At 35.6% G+C, this 25,443-nt stretch overlaps 1 protein-coding gene across 5 annotated transcripts in view; it reads left to right on the top strand.

Annotated features, from left to right (window-relative positions):
* Window positions 1-1,221: 1,221 nt before the first annotated feature.
* The window catches only part of LOC121422183 (myosin-10-like), a 72,504-nt gene continuing 48,282 nt past the window's right edge, over window positions 1,222-25,443 (top strand). For 4 of the 5 annotated variants that reach the window (XR_005971129.1, XM_041617066.1, XM_041617068.1 and 1 more), the window contains exons 1-12: window positions 1,224-1,304; window positions 12,306-12,335; window positions 14,013-14,105; window positions 14,943-15,006; window positions 19,510-19,608; window positions 19,989-20,132; window positions 20,930-21,025; window positions 22,489-22,607; window positions 23,050-23,202; window positions 23,364-23,534; window positions 24,020-24,184; window positions 24,662-24,776. Coding sequence is in view for 4 of the 5 variants with exons in the window: in XM_041617066.1 (XP_041473000.1) it covers window positions 12,309-12,335; window positions 14,013-14,105; window positions 14,943-15,006; window positions 19,510-19,608; window positions 19,989-20,132; window positions 20,930-21,025; window positions 22,489-22,607; window positions 23,050-23,202; window positions 23,364-23,534; window positions 24,020-24,184; window positions 24,662-24,776 (1,246 nt within the window). In the remaining variant the exon portion in view is untranslated. Of the gene's footprint in view, window positions 1,305-7,324; window positions 7,328-12,305; window positions 12,336-14,012; window positions 14,106-14,942; window positions 15,007-19,509; window positions 19,609-19,988; window positions 20,133-20,929; window positions 21,026-22,488; window positions 22,608-23,049; window positions 23,203-23,363; window positions 23,535-24,019; window positions 24,185-24,661; window positions 24,777-25,443 lie in introns of all 5 variants that reach the window. The other variant, XM_041617067.1, reaches the window with a different exon arrangement.

The raw sequence follows: 25,443 nt of genomic DNA, 5'->3' as shown, positions 1-25,443 counted from the left end.
TTGCCCCATGAAATATGTCATTTTGGAAAGAATGTGAAAACATGTTTGTCACATTTGACTGTGAACTCCCTTGACTCTAAAGTACAGCACTTTTTTTTCAATGTAGGGGGACTAGATGTAGTATCTTGGATTTTTGTAGAATTAAAATAATTGAGAAAAGATTTTAATCTATATTTAGTTTCCCTGGTTTCGCTCTTGCGGGCAATTATGATACAAATGTTTCGCTCTACATGCAGATTCAGAACATATCAGTGAAACTGAAATAAAAAAGCAAGAAATGAGTGAGATATTTGAGAAATGAATTGTGGAGTTCTGGAATTGAAGGCAATCAAAAAGTCCTGAGAACTTGAATATATTAAATAGAAATACATCAAATGGCTTTGTAAAATAGATCAAGAATGTGCTGTATGTATTCCTCTGAATAAAAAAAATATAAATAGACACAACTAAAACATGGTAAAAAAAACTCTGCCAAATCTAAGAAGTATCACAGTATTAGCCTGCACTTTTTAAAGCATCATTCCTGCATATTTTTTTTTAGACATTGTCCTTCAGGTTGAAAATAGATAAATGGTGTTAAAGAACACTGGCAAAACCAAGATTGATTTTGTGAAAAGCTAATATTTCATGTGATTTGCTGGATCTGGTTATTACTAGGCCATGTCAAAACAAATTTAACATTCCCAATACATTTTATTATGCAATTTTTTTTTCTCTCCTCTCATTAGGTTCAGAAACTTAGTCTCTCATCAAATTTAAATTTGTTAGAGTCAGACTTTTTTGCCTGTATTCTGAAGGCGGGTTTAACTTAGACCATGGTCTAACTCTGCTAAAATTATGGGAAGCCAAACGTTTCAAAAATTGTTTACAGTGAATGCTTCTCATGTTTACTGTGCTCTTTACTAATTCTTTACTGGTGAAGACAACAGTCATACATGTACTTATCCTTTCCAGGCAGTTAATAATGTTTTGGGAGTCAAATGAGGCGATAAATTGAACCTCTACTGTTAGAGATTTATGTAACAACTGGCTTTCCATAGTTAAAGCACAACTTGAAACCAGAGTTGACGTTAAACCCGACTTCAGAATACAGGCCATACTGTTTGACTTGTATTGCTCAGCTTTGCATAATGATGCAACATAAACATTATGTTTATTACAATTTTTTTTCTTAATATTTATTCAAATCCAGTGGAGAATCTGGAGCTGGAAAGACGGAGAACACCAAGAAAGTTATCCAATACCTAGCACATATAGCAGCCAGCAAGGGTGGCAAAGGTACAGCCACAATCCACAGTATACAAGTAAGTATTCAACTAGCAATCTAACTATTTAACTCGCTAACCACATAACACCTGCACTAGACATCCAGTGGGTAGAGATTTGGTACTGGTCTGTGCTAATGACAGTTTGATATTAAAATCTTTGGAATGCTATTCCTCATTCTGATTTGATGCTGTCGGTGCATTCATATTTAGAGGAATTGACATGATTAAATACTTTCCTACACACATTTTGTGACTGAGATCTTTCATGAAATTGACATTGAATAGATTTTTTCTTCTTCAGAAAATGCACATAAATCAGCCTTAAATACCCTTTTTTCATGATGCACAAGCAATGCACACTAGCGAGCTTGTTTATCTATTAGTTTATGAAAGCACTTGAGTGACTTGACACATATTTGACCTGACAAAATCTCTGCTCACTAAATGAGGATATGATCATCACAATCTCATTCACTTTGAATATAAATAATTATATTAAATCTGTTAAATATTGGAAAAGTCATGATGTTTTTTGCTTGCTTTGGTGAAATATAGATATATAATGATCGGAAATGCGTTGTCATTGGTGCTTTTAGTGAAAGCCACCTGTTAAGTTGATTTTTTTTTAAATAATAGAACATTAGAAAAGCAAATTGATTAATTTGTAGCAGTGCGATTAATTACTATTGCAGCCTTTTTCTTGTGATATCGATCAATGGTCTAACATTAAATCATTTAATTTAGCTTCATTAACAAAGTATAATTTGTATGTAATGTCTAATAATAATAATGCTTTATTTGCAGAAATCTAGTTTATAAGTGGAGTTCTAACGTAAATTACCAATATCTATTAAAAGTATTAAACAAGTATACATAACTTCTTCTCTAACCATAATTCGATATTTTAGTAATAATTGTATGATGCTATAATATGACATGAATTTATCATGCATTTTATGTATAACTTGATATCTTTTCTCTTTTCAAATATAATGCCAATGTTGATATTGCTGAAAATTGGGCCATGATTATTACTGACAGAGACTCACCCAGACAGTGTTGGAAATATGTACAGTATCTTTAGTTGAAAAGTGATACGGTCCATAGCTTGTTGATTATTCTCTGAAAACAGAATATATGCCTTATTACCTTTTAGCTCTAAGTGCTATAATACTTTCCATTCACTTCAGAATAAATAAAAGAAATCAAAAGAAAACCATGTGTCATTAAATATTTACTCATGTTATTGCTATCAAAAGGTAGCAACCAACAATATCCTATTATTATATCATCTTGCAAAACATATATAATTTCAACTTTAAAAGCCTCTTATAAAAATCTGTGAAGTATGTCCAACACTGTTTGAGGTACTGCTAAATAGGTTTCATGTGTAATCAAATGGTTTAGGGTAAAACATAAGGCCCAGGCTATGTTCTTCATCAGCCCAAGCTTTCAAATTATCCTGCTGAGTTTCTCATCTGACAAACTTATACCCTTTTTATACAGGCTAAAATTTCCTTAACCCCGTACTATAGGTGGGGCTAAATTGCCATTTAGCTCCACCTATAGTGCAAAAAAGCAGGGTTATCCCAGCAATTGCGGTGCTAAGAGCGATAGTACGGGGTCAAGATCGCTAGTGTAAAATGAAAGTGGGCTAAGCTTAACCCCGTACTATAGGTGGGGCTAAATAGCAATTTAGCCCCACCTATAGTACGGGGTTAAGGAAATTTTAGCGTGTGTAAAAAGTGTACGAGTGAAGTACTTGTACTACGAATGATCAACAAAAACCACTAGTCCGGGGTTAGCGAGTTTCGTGTGTAAAAAGCAAGCATTCCTTATCCAGGGTTAGCATTAACAATTTGGCATGTGTGAAAAGGAAAAAAAATAGTACGGGGTTAAGGATAGTACGGGGTTAGCGATAGTCCGGGGTTAAGAAAATCCTGTGTAAAAAGGGTATTAGCTGCTCTTTGCTGAATAATCCTGCAAATTCATTAAGACCGACTTGGGATATGGTACAGGATATTTTTTATGAATGTTTCATACCATCACACTCTAGATGAAGTGGAACCCAAAATGCGCATGTTTTGTAGCTCAAGGTCACATCCCATGGTCAAGCGGGAATTATCCCACTTGGGCTTTGGCATGCAGCGGGGTTTTCTTAAACATCAATATTTATCTTGAAAGAGAGCTAATCAGGCTAAAATAGTGAGATTTAGCAAACTCGGGCTGATGAAAAACCGCTATATGATATGCTTGCCATGTGTATTTTTGCTCTATAGATTATTTTGTTTTTATTTATTTGGATGTGCATTGAATGCCATTGATGCATGACTTCCAGAATGCTTGGTTTTGTTTTCAAGTTTCAAAAGACAACTTTCTGTCATATGAAAGTTTTGTTTAAGTTAAATATTGGATTCATTTTCCCCCATGAACCTTTTTGAGTCTTGTATAATTGCCTGTTTTGGAACCAAAAATATTTTCCTTCTTTAAAGACCTACGTGTAAGTGAAGTTACTGCATGGTTTTTTTATACTAATTTATAGCTTTTTTGTGAATATTTCTTTTATAGTTAGGTTTAAATTATGTTATTATTAATGAACTTGTAAAGTATCTCCAAGATTCCCTTTTTCCCCTGTTCCAAGAAAAGTGAGAGATGGGGGACAGATATTTGAGAGATTTTGAAAGTGCATAATGTTTGAAGAGTTTGTGCATGCAAGATCATTGGTTGTTCTGCAGTAGTCTGTATTTTGCTTGGATGTTGATTTTGTAGATTGAGAGGGGCTGCATCATAAATAAAGTTGTAAGTCATGCATGACTTTATGAACCATTTTACAAATGACTGGAACATGTTCAAATTATGGTGCTCAATCATTTGAATTTGTATCAGCTAATGTTGGAGAATGTAATTCAACTAATTTCCAAAATTTGATGAGTTTCTCAGAAAATTTAATCTCCCCTTGTTAAAATGCAAGTGAAATTTGGGGGCATCCTGTTCTGCACAACAAGATACACCAGTCGTTTTTAAGTCATTTGTAGCTCATTAACAGTTTTTTGAAAATGCCCCACCCCTCCCCACCCTCCCTCGTGCGTGAAAGTAGGATACATGTTATTGTACTGAGTGATATAAAGTTGAACAACTAGTTGAAGAACATGAAGAAAGTATGATATGAAGATCATAACATCAACACCTTTCGGTTGATATTTAACATTAACATTTTTGCGGTGAACTCTCACCCAGGAATGCCATAAATTTGTCAAAGATATGTGGCAGATCTGTCAAATACACCAAAAAATGTATGATATTTTGGATGTGTTTCAAATAGGGAGATCAGGTTTAATGTTGTTGACAACCAAATAGCCTAAATTTTAATTCACTTTTCCAACTTCAGTCCTGATAGGTGCCAAGATCTAGAATTGCTTTAGGAATATTTACATGTATTGTCCAACCCTGGGCATAGTTATGGGGTTGATCTTTTATGGGGATGAGAGGGGAGGTGGGGGGGGGGTGGGGGGACTGACTTTGGAGTAAGAAGAAAAGACGCTTATTGGTCTCTGTAAAGGGAGATACTTTAAAGGACAAGTCCACCCTCCAAAAAATTGATTTGAATAAAAAGAGAAAAATTCAACTAGCATAACACTGAATATTTTATCAAAATCGGATGTAAAATAAGAGTTATGGCATTTTAAAGTTTCGCTTCATTTCACAAAACAGTTATATGCACATCTCGGTTGGTATGCAAATGAGAAACTGATGACATCACTCACTCACTATTTCTTTTGTATTTTATTATATGAAATATTTTTATTTTCTCGTCATTGTCATGTGAAATGAAGTTTCATTCCTCCCTGAACACGTGGAATTCCATTATTTTAACATTTTGTGCTTCAGGCAAGGAGGTCCTAATCGTCAAATTCGTAAAAATTGAAATAGTTTATAATTCAAACAATAAAAAACAAAAGAAATAGTGAGTGAGTGACATCATCGACTCTCTCATTTGGATGTAACTGGCTCGTTCATATAACTTTTTTTGTTGAAAATAAGCGAAACTTTGAAATGTCATAACTTTCTTATTTTACATCCGATTTTGATGACATTTTCAGCTTTGTGCTTGTCTGACTTTTTTCTATTGAATCAAATCAACATTATTCTGAGGTGGACTTGACCTTAAATAAGAATTCTTTGAATACTGACAAAAATGATCCTGTAAAAAAACTAAATGAATGGATGATAAATATTGAGATTGCCTGATATTGAATGAAACTGACATCTATGTGACTGTATAGGGGCTAAAATCTAAAATTTGTATGTTCGTCTGATATACCAGAAGCAAACAAAATATTCCAACATTTTTCCCTTTTTAGAAGTCTTTTTTTTCTGACATAAGATAAGTTCAGGTGGTTGTGAGCATGCCCCCAATTTAATGGAAGAGGTGTTCCAAATTACCAATGTCGGCAAGTTCATAAACCCGATGACATCACTTGAATTATGGTTACTCCTAGTCCACCCCCACCTTGCTTATGCAGCCATGTAATTAGACTCAAGGTCCATTCCTGGGTAATTATACACTTATTTGAAGATCCTCTCACATGAAAACACATATGTGGCTACATTATGGCTCCTGCCTTGTCTACAAGTTGTAAGGCTTTCTGACCTGTAATGTGCTTTGTGAAATGGAAAGTCACAGGCTTTAACAACATTCCATAAAGGCAAATGTATAGGTTAATAGCTGAAGCTAAAATGATGCAAATTGTGATTCTGCCTTCAAATATCCAGCTTCCAGGGTTTTTTGATGGGAGGACATATTTAACAGTAATCATTCTATTTTCAATTATCCAAGATGCCACCAACAACTGTTCAAACAGTTTTCGTCCCCAATTTAAAAGAGGCCATATAGATAATTTATTATCAGAATGTTCTTTCTGACTGTCAGACTTCAAATGCAATTATTAGATCCAGACATCAGGGAGTACATAGCTGAATTCTATAGGGAAGGGAGCAAAACATGCAAGGATGTTTTCCAGTACATGGGTCTACATGTACATGGCAACTTCATGCAATTTTAGCTGGGCTTATTATGGTACAATGTGTTGGAAAGCGAGTCACAAAGAACAAGATTGATGAAAACATATGAATGTTTTCCCCTGGGCTTGCACAGTCTTTTTATTCCTTGATAAAATGTTTTCTGAACATATATGTGAAATAAAGTGAAAGAGGGAGAAGGAAATTGATTTCTGGAATAGATGTTTTGAATCTTGTGCTATAGGGCCTACTCTAAATTTCAAGGATTCAAAATAAATCCAGATCGTCTGAATATTAGATTTAGATTTAGATTTAACCTTGTGGATTAAAATGTAAAGCTAAATTATTGAAATTCAGATATTTTGATATTTGAAAGTTAGTCCTTGAGATTGAAAATAAAGCCCAAACTCTGGTCAGTATTCCAGTCGATCTGGATTAATTTTGAATCCTTTAAATTTAGAGGAGTGTACTACTGCTGAGTGCTGGACATTGTAAAATTTTGTATTTTCTACTAAGAAATCAAGGTTTTAGGCAAAAATCAATGTTTTGGCCAATATAAATTTTATACATAACAGACTTTTCACCTTGTTTCACTCATTTGAACCGGCAACCAATGTTCATGTTATTGGAGGAATTACAATATATTGCCATTTAAGAGAGAAGGAGAGAATGAACGAATGAAAGAACAAGGTGTAGGAGATGTTCACATAGTTTGAATCAGGTTGTCAGAGCTTGCTTTTTGTTGTTGTTGTTTTATTTTGATTTGTATTGGATTTGGAAATGAAGTCATGTGGTGTCTATGATTTATTCGTTGAGTTTTGAGTGTTTTCTATTGCATGCTTTGGTTAGCATTATTTGCGTTAGTATTGTTTTTTTTTGCTATTTAATATTTTAGTTTTCTTTTCCCCTTTTTACTCTGGTTGTTTTATCTATTCTTATAATCAATTTTGAAATAGAAATATATCTTTGAAAGATGATCTCATGAATATGTTTCCCTTTCTCTCTTCCTTTCTCATCTCTTTACTTATGGAGTGTAGCAGGTAAGAATAATGAAAGCAAGGATGGTATCTGAAACTTTCTGAATTTTTTTTATTCGTCATTTTCATTCGCAGTTTATATACTCACACCAGCTTTCACAGATTACATACATTATATATGATTATTGGGACTTGAGGATATCATTCGGTTTAGTCTGGGACATTTTTAATTTCCTTTATAGTTTCATTTATCATTTTGATTTAACTTTGGTGAAGGTTCATTTAGAGAGAAGATTTTTCAAACTATTAGGATTCAACCATCGGTTGATTCTGAATATTTCAGTGAAGATACATTTCCTCTTTTCTTTCATCTATTTTAATTGTAACACATGACATAACAAGAGGACATATATTTTGACTATTAAAAGTGGTAGCTATTATTTTTTGAAGAACTAGAATTATCTGATAAGATATTCTTTCAATTTTTTTTTACAGCGGGTGGACTGTAAGCTTCAGAGCTTCTCAAATGATATATTTTCAATTCAGTTTTTGCAATTTCATTTTTGATAGCATACAGTGTATAGCCACAACACATTTTCATTTTCATTACTTTTCTTGTTAATCCCATCAGAATATTTACTATATTTTTAGAGTTCACCTTATATTATTATCATTATCTATAGATGAAGAATATTTACAGCAAATATATTCTGAAACATTTATTTATCAGTCTTTTTTTTCTTACTCGAGAACAGCTTCACAATCCCAACACATCAAGCAGATCATGACATCCATTTTACACTGTACTCTACATTATTTGGGGTCATTTTTGTTATTCCTCAGGTTTGGGCAGGGGAGGGGGGGGGTATTACAAAGTTGATTTGATTTTTTTTCTTTGAATATATACTGGACTGATGTGTATGTGCTTCGAGTGTGTCAATGTCATGGCTTCCGTGGTGAACAGTGTGGAGGAGGAATTTGGATGTTGCATCTGTACTGGTAGTTGTGAGAGTATGTTTATGTATGTATGTTTGAGTGTATGTTTGTGTGTATGTCTGTATGTCAGTCTGCTGGTGTTGAATGCAATTTGTATGTTATGTCTGTGTGCGGAATGAACGTTCCTCGTGGGGCTTTCTTAAATTTTCTTTTGCATATTGTAGTGATGTCCAAGCTTGAAGGAGTATGTATTGTGAATCAAAATAAATTCCATTATCTCATCAATGATTAGCCTATATAATTCTTATGATGAATTACAAAATTTCTATTTTCAAAGTATATTTATTTTCTTTAAAAAAAAAAAAAAATAAAAGAATCTTGAAAGGATGCTATTAAAAGATACACATTCTGGACTGATTGATTATTTGATTAAATCTTAATTGATTCTTGACTGATTTGTAATCTCACAATGGTGTTTTATGTTAGACTTATTTTTATGATATATTTATTACTCATTCATATAAGACATACTCTCTTGATACTTTGAAATGTGTATTGCAGATATTTTATCCCTGCTAACTCCTATTCCCATGGATTAAAGGCCTATATGAGTAGGATAACTCACTTAAATTCAGTACATGTAAGCATCCCTGTCAAATCCTCTATCTCCCTCTCACACTCTATTATGTCCCTTTTCCACTTTCTCCTCATATCCACTTTCTCCTGGACCCCCCCCCCCTCTGAAGGGTATGATCCTACAAAAATACCCTACACATTTAAGTGTTGTTAAACAACCCTTGCAATTTTCTTCTGCACCCTTCTGATCACTTCCATCTTTACTCTATATTTTATTCTATTTTACAACCACTTCTTCAATCCTGCAACGCCCCCTCTACTCCACCCCTCTTACCCTCTACTGAACTATCACTTAACTCTCTTCTGTACCCCATTATACAACCACTTCTTCAATCCTGCCACGCCCCCTTTACTCCACCCCTCCTACCCTGTACTGTACTATCACTTCACTCTCTATTGTACCCCATTATACAACCTCTTTTCGATCCTGCCACGCCCCCTCTACTCCACCCCTCTTACCCTCTACTGAACTATCACTTCTCTCTCTTCTCTATACTTTTCCCATTTTACAACCTCTTCTTCAATCCTGCCACGCCCCCTCTACTGAACTATCACTTCTCTCTCTTCTCTATACTTTTCCCATTTTACAACCTCTTCTTCAATCCTGCCATGCCCCCTCTACTGAATTATCACTTCTCTCTCTTCTCTATACTTTTCCTATTTTACAACCTCTTCTTCAATCCTGCCACGCCCCCTCTACTGAACTATCACTTCTCTCTCTTCTCTATACTTTTCCTATTTGACAACCTCTTCTTCAATCCTGCCACGCCCCCTCTACTGAACTATCACTTCTCTCTCTTCTCTATACTTTTACAACCTCTTCTTCAATCCTGCCACGCCCCCTCTACTGAACTATCACTTCTCTCTCTTCTCTATACTTTTACAACCTCTTCTTCAATCCTGCCACGCCCCCTCTACTGAACTATCACTTCTCTCTCTTCTCTATACTTTTACAACCTCTTCTTCAATCCTGCCACGCCCCCTCTACTGAACTATCACTTCTCTCTCTTCTCTATACTTTTACAACCTCTTCTTCAATCCTGCCACGCCCCCTCTACTGAACTATCACTTTTCTCTCTTCTCTATACTTTTCCCATTTTAAAACCTCTTTTTCAATCCTGCCACGCCCCCTTACTCCACCCCTTCTACCCTCTATCATGTATGCTATCACTTTATCTCTACTCTATTTTCCCTTATTATAGAGCCTCTTCTTCAACCCTAGCGCAACCATCTACTCCGCCCTTCTTGCTCTTAATACTGCACTATCGCTCCATTCTTTACCCTATACATTACCCCATCGTACACACTCTAAAAATCAAGGATTTAAAGTAAATCCAGATCGGCTGCGAATAGTGACCAGCTAAATATTAGATTCAGTTTTAAACCTTGTAGATTTAAATATAAATCTAAAAGATTTGAATTTAACTCTTGAGATTTTAAAGTTAATCCTAAAGATTTATTCAAAGTATCTATATTGGAATCTGCTCTTACTGTACCCCACCCTCCCTTCACATCTCTGACTTCACCTCCCCCTTACCTCTCTACTTCACCCCCCCCCCCGGACATCTTTACCTTCTCTGCAGCCCCTCTCCACCCCTCTCTCATTCCAACCTACACCCACTACTTGTCTCAAAACGTATTGGTATAGTACATCATGTTCTCTGTTCATGTTTCCATCTTTTCAGGACCTAGCTGGAGATAGGATTAAGAAAAAAAAAATATCCTATCAATTACCAAATGCGGTATGTTAACAATCATTTTGCAGTTGTTGTTCAATTCGAAAATATGAAAACTCCCTTTGCTGTTTGAATTTTATTGCATTTATTTGTGTTCTGAATTTGACGGCACAGTTTGTTATATACAACACTTTAGCCAAGATTTAGATTATGCACTAATACTTATACATTGTGTTGTCGTTTTCCCAATGAATGAAGCCTTCCTTTGTGATTATGTATTTATGAGAGGTGTTTTTAAGCATTTAAAAAAATCTCTTTGTTTTGAATTGTTTGCTTAAGCATTATGCTCAATAATCATACATGCAAAAGCATTGTGAAGGAGAATAAAGGGAAATGTATTATAAGGAATGTAAGAAAACATAATACTCATTTTTATGAAAGAAAAGGAAATTTGTGATTTATTTTGTACTTGAGATTATGCACGCCATTTCAGCATGGACCAGAAGTGAAAGAGTTTTGGATCGGGTGTTTAATGGAGGGTAGGAGGGCTTTACCTTTAATTTGGCACAGTGTATTTACATAATATCACTCCAATACAATTTTGGTTCAGAAAGCAAGAGTATCATGGTCAAAGAATTCCTCATCTAAGGAAGTAAATAAATACTCCTGGTAGTAAACTCAACACATTCTTACCCTGCTTTATTCTGGAAGTGACAGGCTGTTTGATAAATATGTGACTGGTGCCTTGATGGCATGATATGGATAAAATGTTAAAAAGAAGAAAGGAGAGCGCACTGGACTGGATGAAATAGGATCTTTGTCTTGGCATCTGCTGGTTGTTTTGGCTTGTCATAGGCATATCATATTTCAAGGAACTGATATTTTCTATGAAGTAGCTTACATCAACATCCATACATAGTATTATAAGCTAGGGAGACTTGACTTCTGTTGTAATGTACATGTAGGCCTATATAGTGACAAATTCTTCAAGGAAGTGATGGAATATATGAATATTGAAATATGAATTCATATGATGAAATAAATATCCTGATTTATTATTATCATTATTATTATTTATTCATGTATATATATATATATATATATATATATCATGTAATTTTTTTTTTTTTGGGGGGGGGTGAAACTAGAAAACTTGTGAACTATGTGCTTCTTTCTTAATATGTTAAACTGGTTTTATGTACCTAAAATATGTTGTCATATGTACATGTATTATGGAATACACTTTGTTGTATTTGCTTTGTGTGACATTACCATGGTTACTTTATAATCTATGTAGTGTACATGTAGTATGACTTTGATAAAAACTTAATGGATTATGTAAATATGTGTATGTTCAGATTATATTGTAGTATAATGTATTTGTTAATAGTTACATATCTGTATATGCATGTGCATGATTTTATATTTTCTTGTGTTATGGTATGTTCTTCTTTTCAAGTTTCAATATATTTTAATTTCTGCACCTTTGGTTATACCCTATCTGTCATTCTCCCATTTCAGCATCTTGTTGCTTCCATCTTGCCCTATCTGTCTTGTACGTTATTGATTCATGGTTGCAGGTTTTATTATCAATCTTGTTTTTGTATCTTTTCCCCACCCCCTTTTACCCTGTTTTCATGTTGATTATAATCCATCCATCCACCTGTCCTGGACCCACCCACCTCTCCACACCCACACACACCATCTACTAAACTTACACCCCTGCCCCCGCCTTGCCCCACCCCATTCCCTAACCCCTCGCTCCACAAATTATATGCGGTCTGTCTGTGTAGAGTATGCATAGCCTTTCCCGGAACATTGTAGTAAGTACCATTCTTTGTTTCCCATTTTCATACACATAGTAAAAATGCTGTTTAAAGTTTTACTACACCTGCACATGTATATGAACTTGATGGAAGTTGTTTAATGGTTTAAACAATCATGCTAAGTTTATTGAAGATTAAATATACAATATAAAACTTAATTATTTAAGAGTTTAAACACTTTAAACAACTGTGATGTTCATATAGTGAATGGTGTTGTATAAAAATTGAAACAGTGTTTTTGCTGTGCACTCACTCACATTTCACAATCACACTGGATCACAACACCACTGTCTAATGGTACACTAAACTAAAAGTATCTGAGGATTAATTATTTCTTAATATCCATTTAGTTCAAATCGATTCGGTTGTACTAATGCCACTTAATAAGGAATTTCAGAATTAGAGAATTTTAACACATTTTGCCACTAACACCAGCAGTTAACATATGCAGCAAACTGGTATGGAATTGCAATTCTTGATTTTCAGATTCAACATCAGAGATTACTTTGTGGAAACAAAGTTACATTGTTGTAACAAATACAAATAATTCATTTCACTATACTCAAAATGATTTTTACTGAAAGTCAGTAGAATTTCCTTACTTTTTCAGTTAAGTTTGAAAGGAAGGTAAGTATTAAAGTTGATTTGGAATTCATGTTCGATAATCAAAAGCTAATTGTATTCACACGTATACAAATGTCTGATACAATAATTTATTTATTTCCCGTTGTCATTTAATTCCTTTTATAAATAAATGCTCATAAAAACACAACCCTAAATCTCCATGATGAATTTCTTAGTCAAAATCTGTTCTTTGTGTAAATAATATGGAAAGGTGAATTGTAAGTGTTGTTATTTCGGTTATGCTTGAAACTTTTGAATCTGACCGTTCCCCTTATCCCAGAAATGCTTGTTTCCTTTGTGGTGTTTATAAATTGGGTTTTATAAATGTTTTTGTTCTTGTAAGTTTTTGCACTGCGTGCTGTGTTTGTTAGTCACAAATTTATGACATTGGGTTTTAATTTGCAAAAAAATCTGAGTTGATGGATCAACTCTGCTTTGACTGCCGTGAGTAATATCTTTTTAAAGGTAAATTTTTATTTTGAATGAAAACACATTAAAAATATGCTTCTTGTAATTATTTTATTCTCATTTGGTGAATAATGTGTGAAGCAGTTGTTTAAAAATAGCATATATTGGAAAGGAAACAAATCTATGAGACATTAAAGTGAGAATACAAAAACATAGACTTTGAAGATATGAAGGGCCCAACAATGTATTAAAACAGGAGACAGACAATGACATTAACAAGATAAAGAAGGTCAATTAATTTAGAGTAGTTGTTATAATGAAATTTACCATGAACAATATCATTTAGTAGGTTATCATCGTTTAATTTAATTCAATTTAAAAGAAAAGAATTTTAAAGCAGATGTCTGGTTTGGTTATTGCTTTAAAAAGATAGCTGTCTAAAATGAAAGTTTTATTAATAGTCCTTATTCAACCAACAATCTCATTAAAATGAGCCAATGATAATCTTAAATGGGAAAACTGATTTAACAGAGATTTACATTTTAAAACAAGTGTTAGGTATGCAAAAGTTCAGTTGGTGTTCACTTTCCATCCGTATAAGATGTTGATTTGGTTTTTAATGTCAATGTTGTTTCTTTTCAGGGTGAACTGGAAGCTCAGCTGCTCCAAGCCAACCCGATCCTTGAATCTTTCGGAAATGCCAAGACCGTCAAGAACGACAACTCTTCACGTTTTGTAAGTAATCGTGGGAAGACGTAAACAGCGATGGTTGTAACAATAAGAATTTATTGATAACTGAAAATGATACCAGGGATCCGTTTCAAGAGTGACTTTAGGAACGACCGGTGAACCTATCTTATGTGCTATACATAATCACCAACGAACATTTAATGTTGAATATCATTTACCACAAGAAGGGATCACCAGTCGTTCTTAAAGTCACACTTACCTTACAAACAGCTTTATGGAACGACCCCCTTGACTATTGAATAGCATTCTGTCTTTTTTAATTCTGTGAAAGCTAAATATTTTATGTCTTCTGAAAATGGGGACCCTAGTGTAAATGTATACTCTCATGTTTGTCTTCATTGAATGATAGCTCTAGCCTCTTGGTGTATTTTTTTTACCATTTTCCTTAGAAAAGTACACCAAGCCACCTTGAACTTTTAGTTATGAATAGAATCATTTTAGGAAAGGCTTTGATTTTTATTTTAGATTAATTGTAAAGGTATTTAATGCGTAATTTGAGATAGAGATAAACATCTTTTGAACAATGGGGGAAACGTTGGTGTTTATTGTATAAAGATACAGGAGGAATTGATTAGGGGTCCATTGTATAAAGGACTGGCGACGGTTGAAACTTTGCTATTGTGACAACTACCATGGTAACATTGCTTAGCAGCCGCTCAGCAGCCAATCGCAAGCAAGGTTTTCATGACAGTTGCAATAATGGCAAAGTTATACTTATGAAACAGGGCCCCAGGATTAAAATGATGAGACTGTTAAAAAAAAAATTGTATGTATTGTAAGTCCAAGTTTTACTGTCATTTTGTTATCTTTTTCTTTCTTCAGGGTAAATTCATCCGCATCAACTTTGACACATCTGGGTTCATCGCAGGAGCCTACATTGACAGTTGTATCCTTTACTTACAGCAGCAATTTTCTAGTTGGTGACCCCAGAAACAAGGCAGCTGCGTAGAATGATCAGTAATACCAAAATTACGAAGCAAAGTAAAATAATGATGGGTGAGAGGGGCTTGCCCTTGGTGGCTTTTCAGGGTTTTTGTCTCACCTGCGAAGCAAAGTCTCTGTAAGTTTATTGGTCTAGTTCATAAAAAGTGGACATAAGAGTAACCATGTGTCACTGAACATCTTGTGCGAGTTAGAGTAGTATTCAAAGTCAGCACTGCTGCTGTATTGAACCGCGTGATGCAGGTGAGACGGCCAGAGGCATTCCACTTGTTTTTTAAAGGCTCTACTCCCCTATCTGAAACTCTGGTGTAATATGATGAACATATATAAAGAAAGGTCCGGCATCAGGAGGCTGACGATGCATAAATTCAGCATAAGATACCTTTCAGAGCATGCCACACCCGTAATGATCACTGAAGATGGGTAGCCCTCATGGTTTAGTCTCACATATGACCCTGTTGCTCAGCTCCTGGATGGTGTCTGACCATGCAAAAAAACCCAAAACAAACAAACAAACACACAAACGCAATTTATTTTTCGTAATTTTTATTTGATTTTTGTACTCATTTATTGAAAAAAGAAAGGGGGTGGGTGGGGGCCGAAGCACCCCTTGCTACTCTTGATACATGTATTCAAAAAAAGGGGGGGGGGTGGGTCAGTTGGTTTGTACCAAGTTCCAGGTCATTGTTTGATATTTGAAATGGCAAGGTTCTGTTTAACAAAGAAGTAAAGAGTGGTCAGTGAAAATGAGAAAAGTGTTTGTGAATCAGGTTAAGAGTCTCAAAAGTTGAACCTTTTCTATTGGTTAGAGCGGATGCAATCAAACTCGTGTAAATACTAGCATTTGTTTGGATCTGCCCTGGAACCCTCCTGGGAAAATGATGACATTGATGGCTGAATGGACCCTTGTTAAAGTCTTGTACACAGATGTGAAAGATTTGTTTGGAGTGATAATAACCTTGTTATTCAGTGATGACAAACATGCATGTATCTCTAATGGAACAAGCAGTCCTTCGGCCAAAAATTTATTCCGACACAGTGCGGCAAAGTATGCAGAGGCAAGACAATTTGGTCTGGCTGCCCCCAAAAACTTTGGACCAATCAAGTTTGTGACAGGTTAAGGCAAAAGAATTTTCAGGGAGGCCACTATTCAGCCTGAATTCACACTGTTCTTAGCATATTTTCAGCCATAGAAAATACCATTTTGATGTAGGAAAGGGGTCGTTCTGGATAATTTTCTGACTTTAGAAATCAATTCTAAGTGGCATCCCCTAGTTTTGCTGGCAGCTTTCTGGCAGTAATAGTATTTGATGGTGAGTTTTTGCATCCCATTTGTTCAGATTTTGGAGGTTTTAAAAACAACGAATTGGTCACATGACGGGTGAGAATACTGCTTACCTGTTCACCAGCATGAAAAAATGAGCAAACACTTTTATCCTACTTGTGTTATAATACCCAGTGTTTGAGGGTCTGCTCTTAGTATTGTAAGTGGGTAATTAGTGAGAATGCACCTGCTCTATGCAATCATACTGGGTGATATGAATTCACAAGGTTCAGATTCTTTTTGGGGGGGTTGTTTTTGTAAGTATTTTGTATTTTGCATTTGGATGATTTCTGCTGTCCCATGGATTTATTTTTGTTCGTGTAGTGGGAGAGATATTTTATCACATTTAGAAATAATGGGAAATTCAAATACCTCTCATATGTAATCACCAAACATATCCATTCTTGTTTCCTTCCTATGGAATACCATACTCTGGAGACTAGGAGACTAGATAGAGAACTAAAGTGTGAGGATATGAGAATCGACATTTACTTTCATGATTCTCCATTTTACTATTCGACTGGTAAAAAAATTGCTAGATAAAAAATTCTGTGGTATAACAGGACTCTTACAGTTTTAAAAACTTGCAAACACTTCTTGTATTAATGTCATTGGATTTATTGTTGACATTTCTCTATGCCTTTGGATGATAAAATGTTCATTGAAAATGGCTCATACACTTGATATGTTTTATCAATGTCAAATGCAAACCGGATCATATCTGTAGAAACAACCGTCCCTCAAAACCCCCAAACCCCAGTCTGTTTTTTTTCTTATAGTCAATGTAAAATCAATTTCATGTTAGTGTACAATTAGATTTGGACTCTGAGATATATGTTGATGTAAGATGATATTTTAAAGGGCAGAGATAGGACTTTGACCCAGCTGAAGTGGCAATCTATTCTCTGAAAATGATTTTGAATAATTGCCAGACAGGGAGGTACTCTGTATGGTCATGATTCTAACTATGCTGCATGTAAGCATGAATATACTTGCTTTATCGTGCATTTTTAAAAAATATATATATTTTTTTAGAATGCATTTAATGCACAATATTTCTTACAACCTACATTATTTGCCCAAAATCCATTGTATTTGGACATTATGCTGAATAGAGGGGAAAACCCTTAAAAAGTTATTGTTTTGTTTCCAGGTGTTCTATATGCTATATCAACCAGTGTCTCATTTCATGAAGTATTATTTGTTATAGTAACAAATACACAATTTATCTAACAAATTTACTATCAGCCAATCAGATGAAAGGATTTCAGTAGCTATTAACTGTTATTGTAAATTTGTTATTGTAACAAGTTTTATGAAATGGATCCCAGATATGGAAATCTTTATTTGTAATTTAAAGGTGGTTAAGTTGTAAAGAGTGCACATTGTACATGAAGTTTATGGCATAATGGGACTACTTGGTCCTCGACAGCAGCATTATTTTAGTTTACCAGTGTACTAGATGTACTCTGAGGATGCCCCACCCCCTCACCCACCAAAGCAATATTATCTAGTAAGGCCTAATTTTTTTAAGGTGGTGGGATGAAGACCCCCCCCCCAACACAAGGATGTATGCAAACATCCACATTAAACACTCTCCATCGCCTATATCTATTGGTGCACTTGATCTTTCCACCCTTTACTATCTGTAACTCTCTCTCTCTCTTAACAGATCGTCTTTGTCTCTCTGTCTTTCACTGTCTCTCTCTATCTCTCTGTCTTTCTCTATCTCTCTCCGTCTTTCTCTGTTTCTCTCTTCCTGGATCTATGTATCTCTCTCTGCGTATGTCCACTTACAACTTTTTATACAAACCTTTAGTGCTTCCTCATCCTCCATTGTTACCCTTGACATTGCTAAGTTGCAAAAGGACACTGAATGCATGTACTTTACCTTATCTACTTCCCCTATTCCCTTCTGCTTCCCTCCTTACAAAATTGACGAGTGATATGTCTTTTTGACAAAGGCATAATTCTTGCCCAAGTTTTGTTGGCAGACTGTCACCCCAAACAAACATGGGGTCTGTGTTGAGGATGTGGGTTTGTTTGTCTTGGGTGCATTTCTTTCCTTGTTTTAAAGAGAGATGGTAGGAAATCTTGAATTGATTCATCATAGATGCATGAGTCAGCTACTTGAACCATGCGTTGTGCGTTGATACCCTACCCTACTGCACTATGGACGATCCTTTTATCGTACTTACATGCACATGTGCTTGCTCATTATTTAGTTCTTCTATTAGCATTGATCCCTTGATCGTTATAATATGCACTGTTTAAAAGGAGGTAATATAGAAGGGTGCCTGTTGAGTCCTAAGAAACATGTACAACATATGGTCTCAAATAAAATATTATCTGTGTTGCATGAGCCAAGATATTGTATCTGTAATAGCACCCTTGGTTAGGTATATTACAATGATTTAATTTAGTTTCTTAATGACTAGATTTCAGTTTTAGCATAACCATTGCCACTTGAGAGCAGATGCTATATTAAACAATAACAAGAAATTATTCAAACCAGTACATGTAGACTGGTTAATTGTGGTTAAGTGGTATCTGGACTTGGAACCTTGTGGTTCCAGGATCAAATCCCTGCCGCAGCACTAATGTCCTTTGGCAAGACATTAACCTACTACATTTGCCACTCTCAGCAAAGATGAGGCCAGTGGGCACCTGACAGCGAAAACAAATCTTTTAAATGTGTTTGTCCTATCAAAAGTCTGCTGGGCCAAAGCCAGGGTAGCAACATCCAAAGTGGAGCATTGTGGCCAATTGGATAAGTCTCCGGACTTTGAAACAGAGGGTTCAAATCTCAGCCACAGCCTAATTTCCTTTAGCAAGAAATTGTTCCACATTGCGCTGTACACAAACTAGATATTTGGTACATGGGCAACTGGTAGGATTAATTCTTTGAATGCACTAAACACCATTCATAAAGCGGTAGCTCAAGCTAAAGCTGAGGTAATAATAGTTGTTCTTTGTTTCCTCTTGCAGAAGGTGCTATATAAAATCCTGCTATCATTATGATTTAAGTCAGTTTGGAACTTGTAGGGATATGATATTTCCTTTGTAAGATTGCAATATTTTTAGCACAAAAGACCGTTTTCCTTAACCTACCCTACTTGTCAGACCTTCTGGAAAAGGCTCGTGTCATCCGTCAGGCCGGCACCGAGAGGACATTTCACATCTTCTACCAGTTGTGTCTGGGAACCAACGCTCAGGACAAGGGTAAGCATAATGTGAACTACTTCACACAGGAAGTTAATCGTGAATTAAGATCTAAGAAAATAATTCTTCAAGAACATGTTTTGTGTGAAAATTACCGTTGTATGAAACCGATTGATTTGAATGATACTCACTTGGAAAGAAATAAGTGACTTTTTTCTCTGCTGGTTCTAGAGTAAAAATTAGTATAAAGCATTAGATTAGTATCACAATCAGAGGAAGTATGTTTTTCAGTTGTAATTTTAAGGAATTATTTATTACATCCTCACCATCATCATTCTTGATATTAAAAGTATTGTGAGAGATCTATAAAATTTATCACTAAATCAAAGTTGGTCATAACCTGTTTCAAAGTATCATTCTCATTTGCCTCTATCTTTCAGAGAAATACGTGCTGCGTAGCATCGATACCTACAACTACCTTAGCAATGGAAACGTGCCTGTCACTGGGGTGGATGATGTCAAGGAGTTTCAAGAAACCATCAGTGCTATGCAAATCATGAACATCAGCGATGAAGAGATCACATGTAAGTTCATCCAGCTATCGTCGTTTAGGTTTGATCCAGTGTGGTGGATCTAGACGCTTCCATTGACATTCGCTCTTTCCGCAATTACTCCTAATGCACCCATTAATCCAAAAAGAAATCCAAATTTCAAGCCATGTCTTAACCTTGATCATTGTCCTCACATGATTCCAGTGTGGGAAATGCATGAGGGGGAGGGGCAATTTGCCCTCGTGATACTCGGCCAAAATCACCTCTAAAATTCCCCCATAATCCATGCTTTCGTGCAACCATTCTTTCTAGATTCGCCCAAAGATCTGTCACAAACAATATTCAAGGTTATTTAGAAAATTAGTATTCTAGTTATGGAAGATATTGCATGTGACAAGAAATTAGGATCATATAAGCACCCACTTATATTATCTTCATTTTTGTAATATTGTTGATAAATGAAAAGGCATTTCTTGGTTACTTCTGAAGGAAAAGATTGCGCTCTCTATCTTACATTAAAGTGTTGTTTGAACCTGTCATCTACTGCGCGCAAGGCAGTGGCTTTACCACTAGGCCGTTACTGGTCCATGGCACAGTCACAATGAATAATGATGCAAATAATGCACAGTTGGCAGTATGTTTAATGATGATGCTCATTATACACTATCGGCAATGGTGTAACATAAAATATGCTCTGTATTTTTGCATATATGTAAAAATACTCTATCATATTATTTATGCTCATCATATGCAATAATGATGGATTTTATCGAAGGTGTATCAAAATTAGCACTGACCTAACCTTATTCTGTAACTTGTTCTATTTTCAGGTTGTCTCAAGGTGGTCTCTGCAGTCCTGTGGTTTGGGAACATGGAGTTCAAGCAAGAGAGGAACTCAGATCAGGCTATTCTTCCCAACAATGAGAGTAAGTATACATCAAAGTCATTCGTACGGAATACCCCACATTTTGCCTCCACTAGAGCTGTGACAGTGTTTTTTTTTTTTTAAAGGAAAATGCAATGGAAGACATGTGATTATACTGGCTTAGCGTTCATGAAACGGAAAGCTGTGCTACTAAGTTCCTACAAGATTTACCGCAACAAAACAGGAGCTTGTGATTATTAAAATGATTTTAATGTGATTGATAGTCGTTTGGTACTTGTGGAAAGACTACCAAGTAGATGAACTGAATTAGAAAAGTATTTCCAAGGACAGTTTTATGGAATATGCATGTGCAATCCCCTTTATATTGGGGCTTCCTGAAAAGATTTCCATCTGTTCTATCATTCATATGAAATGTTTTAATGCTTACTGATTATCATGGCGCAAGAGGTTCATAGAATGAATTAAGAATAGAGAAAATGATGGTCTGACATACAAAAGGTTGATAATTTCATTTAATTACCCATTAGCAGATGATCATCATATAGGGGAAGGCGGGATAAGTTGTGACACTTTTTGCATTTTGCATGTTAGAATTGATATGACTAATAATATTGTAGAAGTAAGTACCTTGCCTTTAAATTTGATTCTTGGGAAATATTTTTCACCCATATATAACTTTCTACCCCCACACTGAAAGTCATTGTGACCTTTGAAAAAACGATGTCAAATGGCTCAACTTGCCCCATCTGTGGGGTAAGTTGTGTCACCGTCAGGGGTAAGTTTAGCAACAAAAACTATGTACAATATGTATGCGGGAAGAACCAGGATGTCAATTTTTCATTTAAGTCTTTTCACATGCTAATTCTCTATAAATACTAACATCTTCTAAAAGTAAAAGAACTGTCATGTGAATTTGCTTCTTTCTGCCTGCATATCAATGGCTTTTTACGTTTTTTATTTTTTTGTTATACATCACCATAAGAATCACCATGGCTCAACTTGCCCCATGTTGATTTGGCTTAAATTACCCCAGTCCGAACTTATTGTGATATTTTCACATGAACACATTTCTTATGCATTCATCATGTAAAAGATTATGACAAGAATGAGAATCCATACCTGGACTAACAATATTGTTCTTATTTCTATAATATATTCAAAGACGTGTGTGGGTAAAAAGCACTTATCTATTTCACACCCTTTTTCACTTTTTTGACTGAAATTTGCAATTTTCCCTCTAAAAAAGTACTTATTGTTTCAAAGTTGAAAACAAAGTGGTTGGGTTAAGGGTTATGCAATGGGTCATCAATACGTGACACCACCACAATGTCTGACTCACTCATTATTAGCCTGGGGGTGGTGGCTCAACTTGCCCCTATGCTCAACTTACCCTGCCTTCCCCTATAGCAATCAATGTTCAATTTTCCTTTCCACATATCCTTCTATCCATTTGCTTCTTGAATAAAATTTGAAATATCTTTTTTCTTTTTTTCTGTGGAACAGTTGCCCAGAGGATAAGTCATCTCCTTGGAATCAGTGTGACAGACTTCACCAAGGCTATTCTCAAACCTCGCATCAAGGTCGGCAGAGACTATGTCAACAAGGCACAAACCAAGAACCAGGTAACTAGCATTCTCCTCCCCCTTGCCCACCCCTCATCTCCCATTCCTGTGTCCCCTTCCCCTTTATTCCTCACAATTATTTTGGGTTTGACCTATGTACCTACAAAGCATATAGCAAGGAACAGGTTTCGAGCACCTTCCTACTCCCCTTGCCTCCTCAAAATCCTTAACCTGTTTGACCTTTGTCAAGAAAGTAACAATTATGGTACCGGGGACTAGCATCGTTGATACCCCTTAACTCCCATCGCAGTTCTTTACGTGTTCAGTATTAAGAATATTCCTCAACCATCCTGATTGCACTGTACATGTAGTTCTAATTTAGGTGATCAGACCCTCCTTGTTTCCTTTGGCATGGATATATTTTCTGACTTTTCATAGTAATAAGTCCATCGCTTCCATCTTATTAATATTCATGTATTTTCTTCTTTCTTGACCTGTGTAGGTTGAGTTTGCATGTGAAGCTCTGTCCAAGGCACTCTATGAGAAGCTCTTCCAATGGGTGGTCTACAGGATCAACAAGTCCCTGGACAGGAGCAGACGTACTGCAGCATCCTTTATCGGTATCCTCGACATTGCTGGCTTTGAGATCTTCCAGGTACGTGCACAATCCAATCTCCATCATATTTCTTCCTTTCCGTTTTGATAAGAATATGTTTGTTTAAATTTTCAGCAATACAAATATATAATTTTTCTTCCCATTACCAAAACTTGCTAGTTTTTGAAGTGAGACAATCTTGTGATGATTTTGTTTTGCAGATGAACTCCTTTGAGCAGCTTTGCATCAATTACACCAATGAGAAACTCCAACAGCTGTTCAACCACACCATGTTCGTCTTGGAACAGGAGGAGTACCGCCTGGAGGGCATCGACTGGAAGTTCATCGATTTTGGACTCGATCTACAGCCTTGCATTGACCTCATCGAGAAGGTAGGAGGGATTCCAGAGAAATAGGAAAAGATAACTTAGAAGCTGGGCAATCCCATAAAGTATATACATCAGGGGGGTATTTCACAAAGAATTCAGTATGACTAGAGTTGTACTTATGTGTCTAGTTGCCTGCGATATAAAAGGTATGACCGCATTGGTCAGATTATACCAAGAGGACGCTTACTTCCACGTACTGATCAATAAGATTACCCGTTAATTTCAATTTCCAGATTTGAACTAATTGTCTATCATTTGACCCATTGCCAAATACCGAACATGAATGGACACCTTGCTGTTATTCTTTAAATAAAATCACAAGCATATTTTGAAGTAACATTAATAATCATGCTCTTCTTGGTGATTTGAAAAGCACTGTTCTGGTTTTTGGCAAATGGCCTTCATCTGGTCATGGGAATATTGTAATTACGAAATAGCTCATTGGAATACTAGGCAATGATAATAATATTAAATGATTTTTTTTGTAGCCCATGGGTATCTTGGCTCTTCTTGATGAAGAATGCTGGTTCCCGAAGGCCACTGATAAAACCTACGTAGAGAAGCTGCACAAAGAGATGACCAAACACCCCAACTACATGAAACCAGACTTCAGAGACAGTGCCGACTTCTGCGTTATACATTATGCTGGCAGGGTGAGTGCGACAAGTTATTTTTTTTATAATAATCATGATTGAGTAGATTTGTAGATTGAAGAAATTACTCATCAATCTGTGGAACTCCTGATATGCTTGTTAAATGTATGTTTTCAGTTTTGATTTGAAGTTGATCATGGATGACAACTTTCCTTAAATTTGATTGGCTGATAAATACAGTTACAATGGTATCTGTCGGATAAAACAGTACTTGTCAGATAAAATGTCTTACAAGTCCTGTCATGAAACACACACCAGATTATGTGAAACATGTGTTAATAACATGTTCCATGTCAAATTTGCCTAAGTTGAACTGATATCTGTGGTCATAAGAGATTCAAATCTGTCCTTTGTACATGTATATTTATGGTTATGTGACATTGAAAGCTGATGAGTGGAGAATTTCCAAATCCACTGTTTGATATTAGTTTTAGCCAGTAGGTTTATGTGACTTATCTCCGTGATCTCTTTCTCTAGGTGGCCTACTCAGCTACTCAGTGGTTGACTAAGAATATGGACCCTCTCAATGACAATGTCATCGCCCTGATGAGGAACTCTTCAGAGCCTTTCATCACTTCACTCTGGAAGGATGGTAAGTCTTTCTTTTGTCTGGTCTGCATGTTAGTCTCCTGACGGTCAACGGGTTAATGGATCCACGTCCAGCAATTCCCGGATGAATAACCTCCTAGGTGGTGTTTCACAAAGATTTAAGTGCAAACAAGATACAATCTGTGAAAAAAAGGTGTAAATGTTCCAACTTTCTGATTTAAATCCAATTTTGATGAAATTTTCAGCAGTATGCTTATTTGAATTTTCTCTTTTATTAAAATCAAGTACTTGTTTTGGTAGACTTGATCCTCAGTAAAGAGCCATAGGTGTGGTGTGCAGTGTCATCCAGAATGTAAAGGCTGTTAACAGTCCCCCCCCAAAAAAAAAAAAAATGATGCCAATTCTGTTTGAATAAACTTTATAAAATACTAAAAGTTCACAAAATGACAAAGGGCTTTCCTCTGTAGCAATCGTATGGAATGAAAACATAGCAGTTCTTATTCAGCTTACGATTTAAAAATTTAGAAAAAAAGAAAGATTTTCTTTCTTAACTCTTGAAACATGATTCATTATAATTCTCATGTTTAATCCTCATTGTGCCTTTGGTACCTTTGTGAAGTCCATCCCTGAGTATAAAAAATATCTCCCCCCCCTCCATTCTGCACCTGTACGCGTACATTAAGATACTGCTATTAAATATAAATTTGTAA

Source organism: Lytechinus variegatus, chromosome 10, assembly GCF_018143015.1.
Source record: "Lytechinus variegatus isolate NC3 chromosome 10, Lvar_3.0, whole genome shotgun sequence".
In the NCBI taxonomy this organism is placed as follows: domain Eukaryota; kingdom Metazoa; phylum Echinodermata; class Echinoidea; order Temnopleuroida; family Toxopneustidae; genus Lytechinus; species Lytechinus variegatus.
Note: the sequence above shows the minus strand (reverse complement) of the source record. Positions and strands in the feature narration are given on the sequence as shown.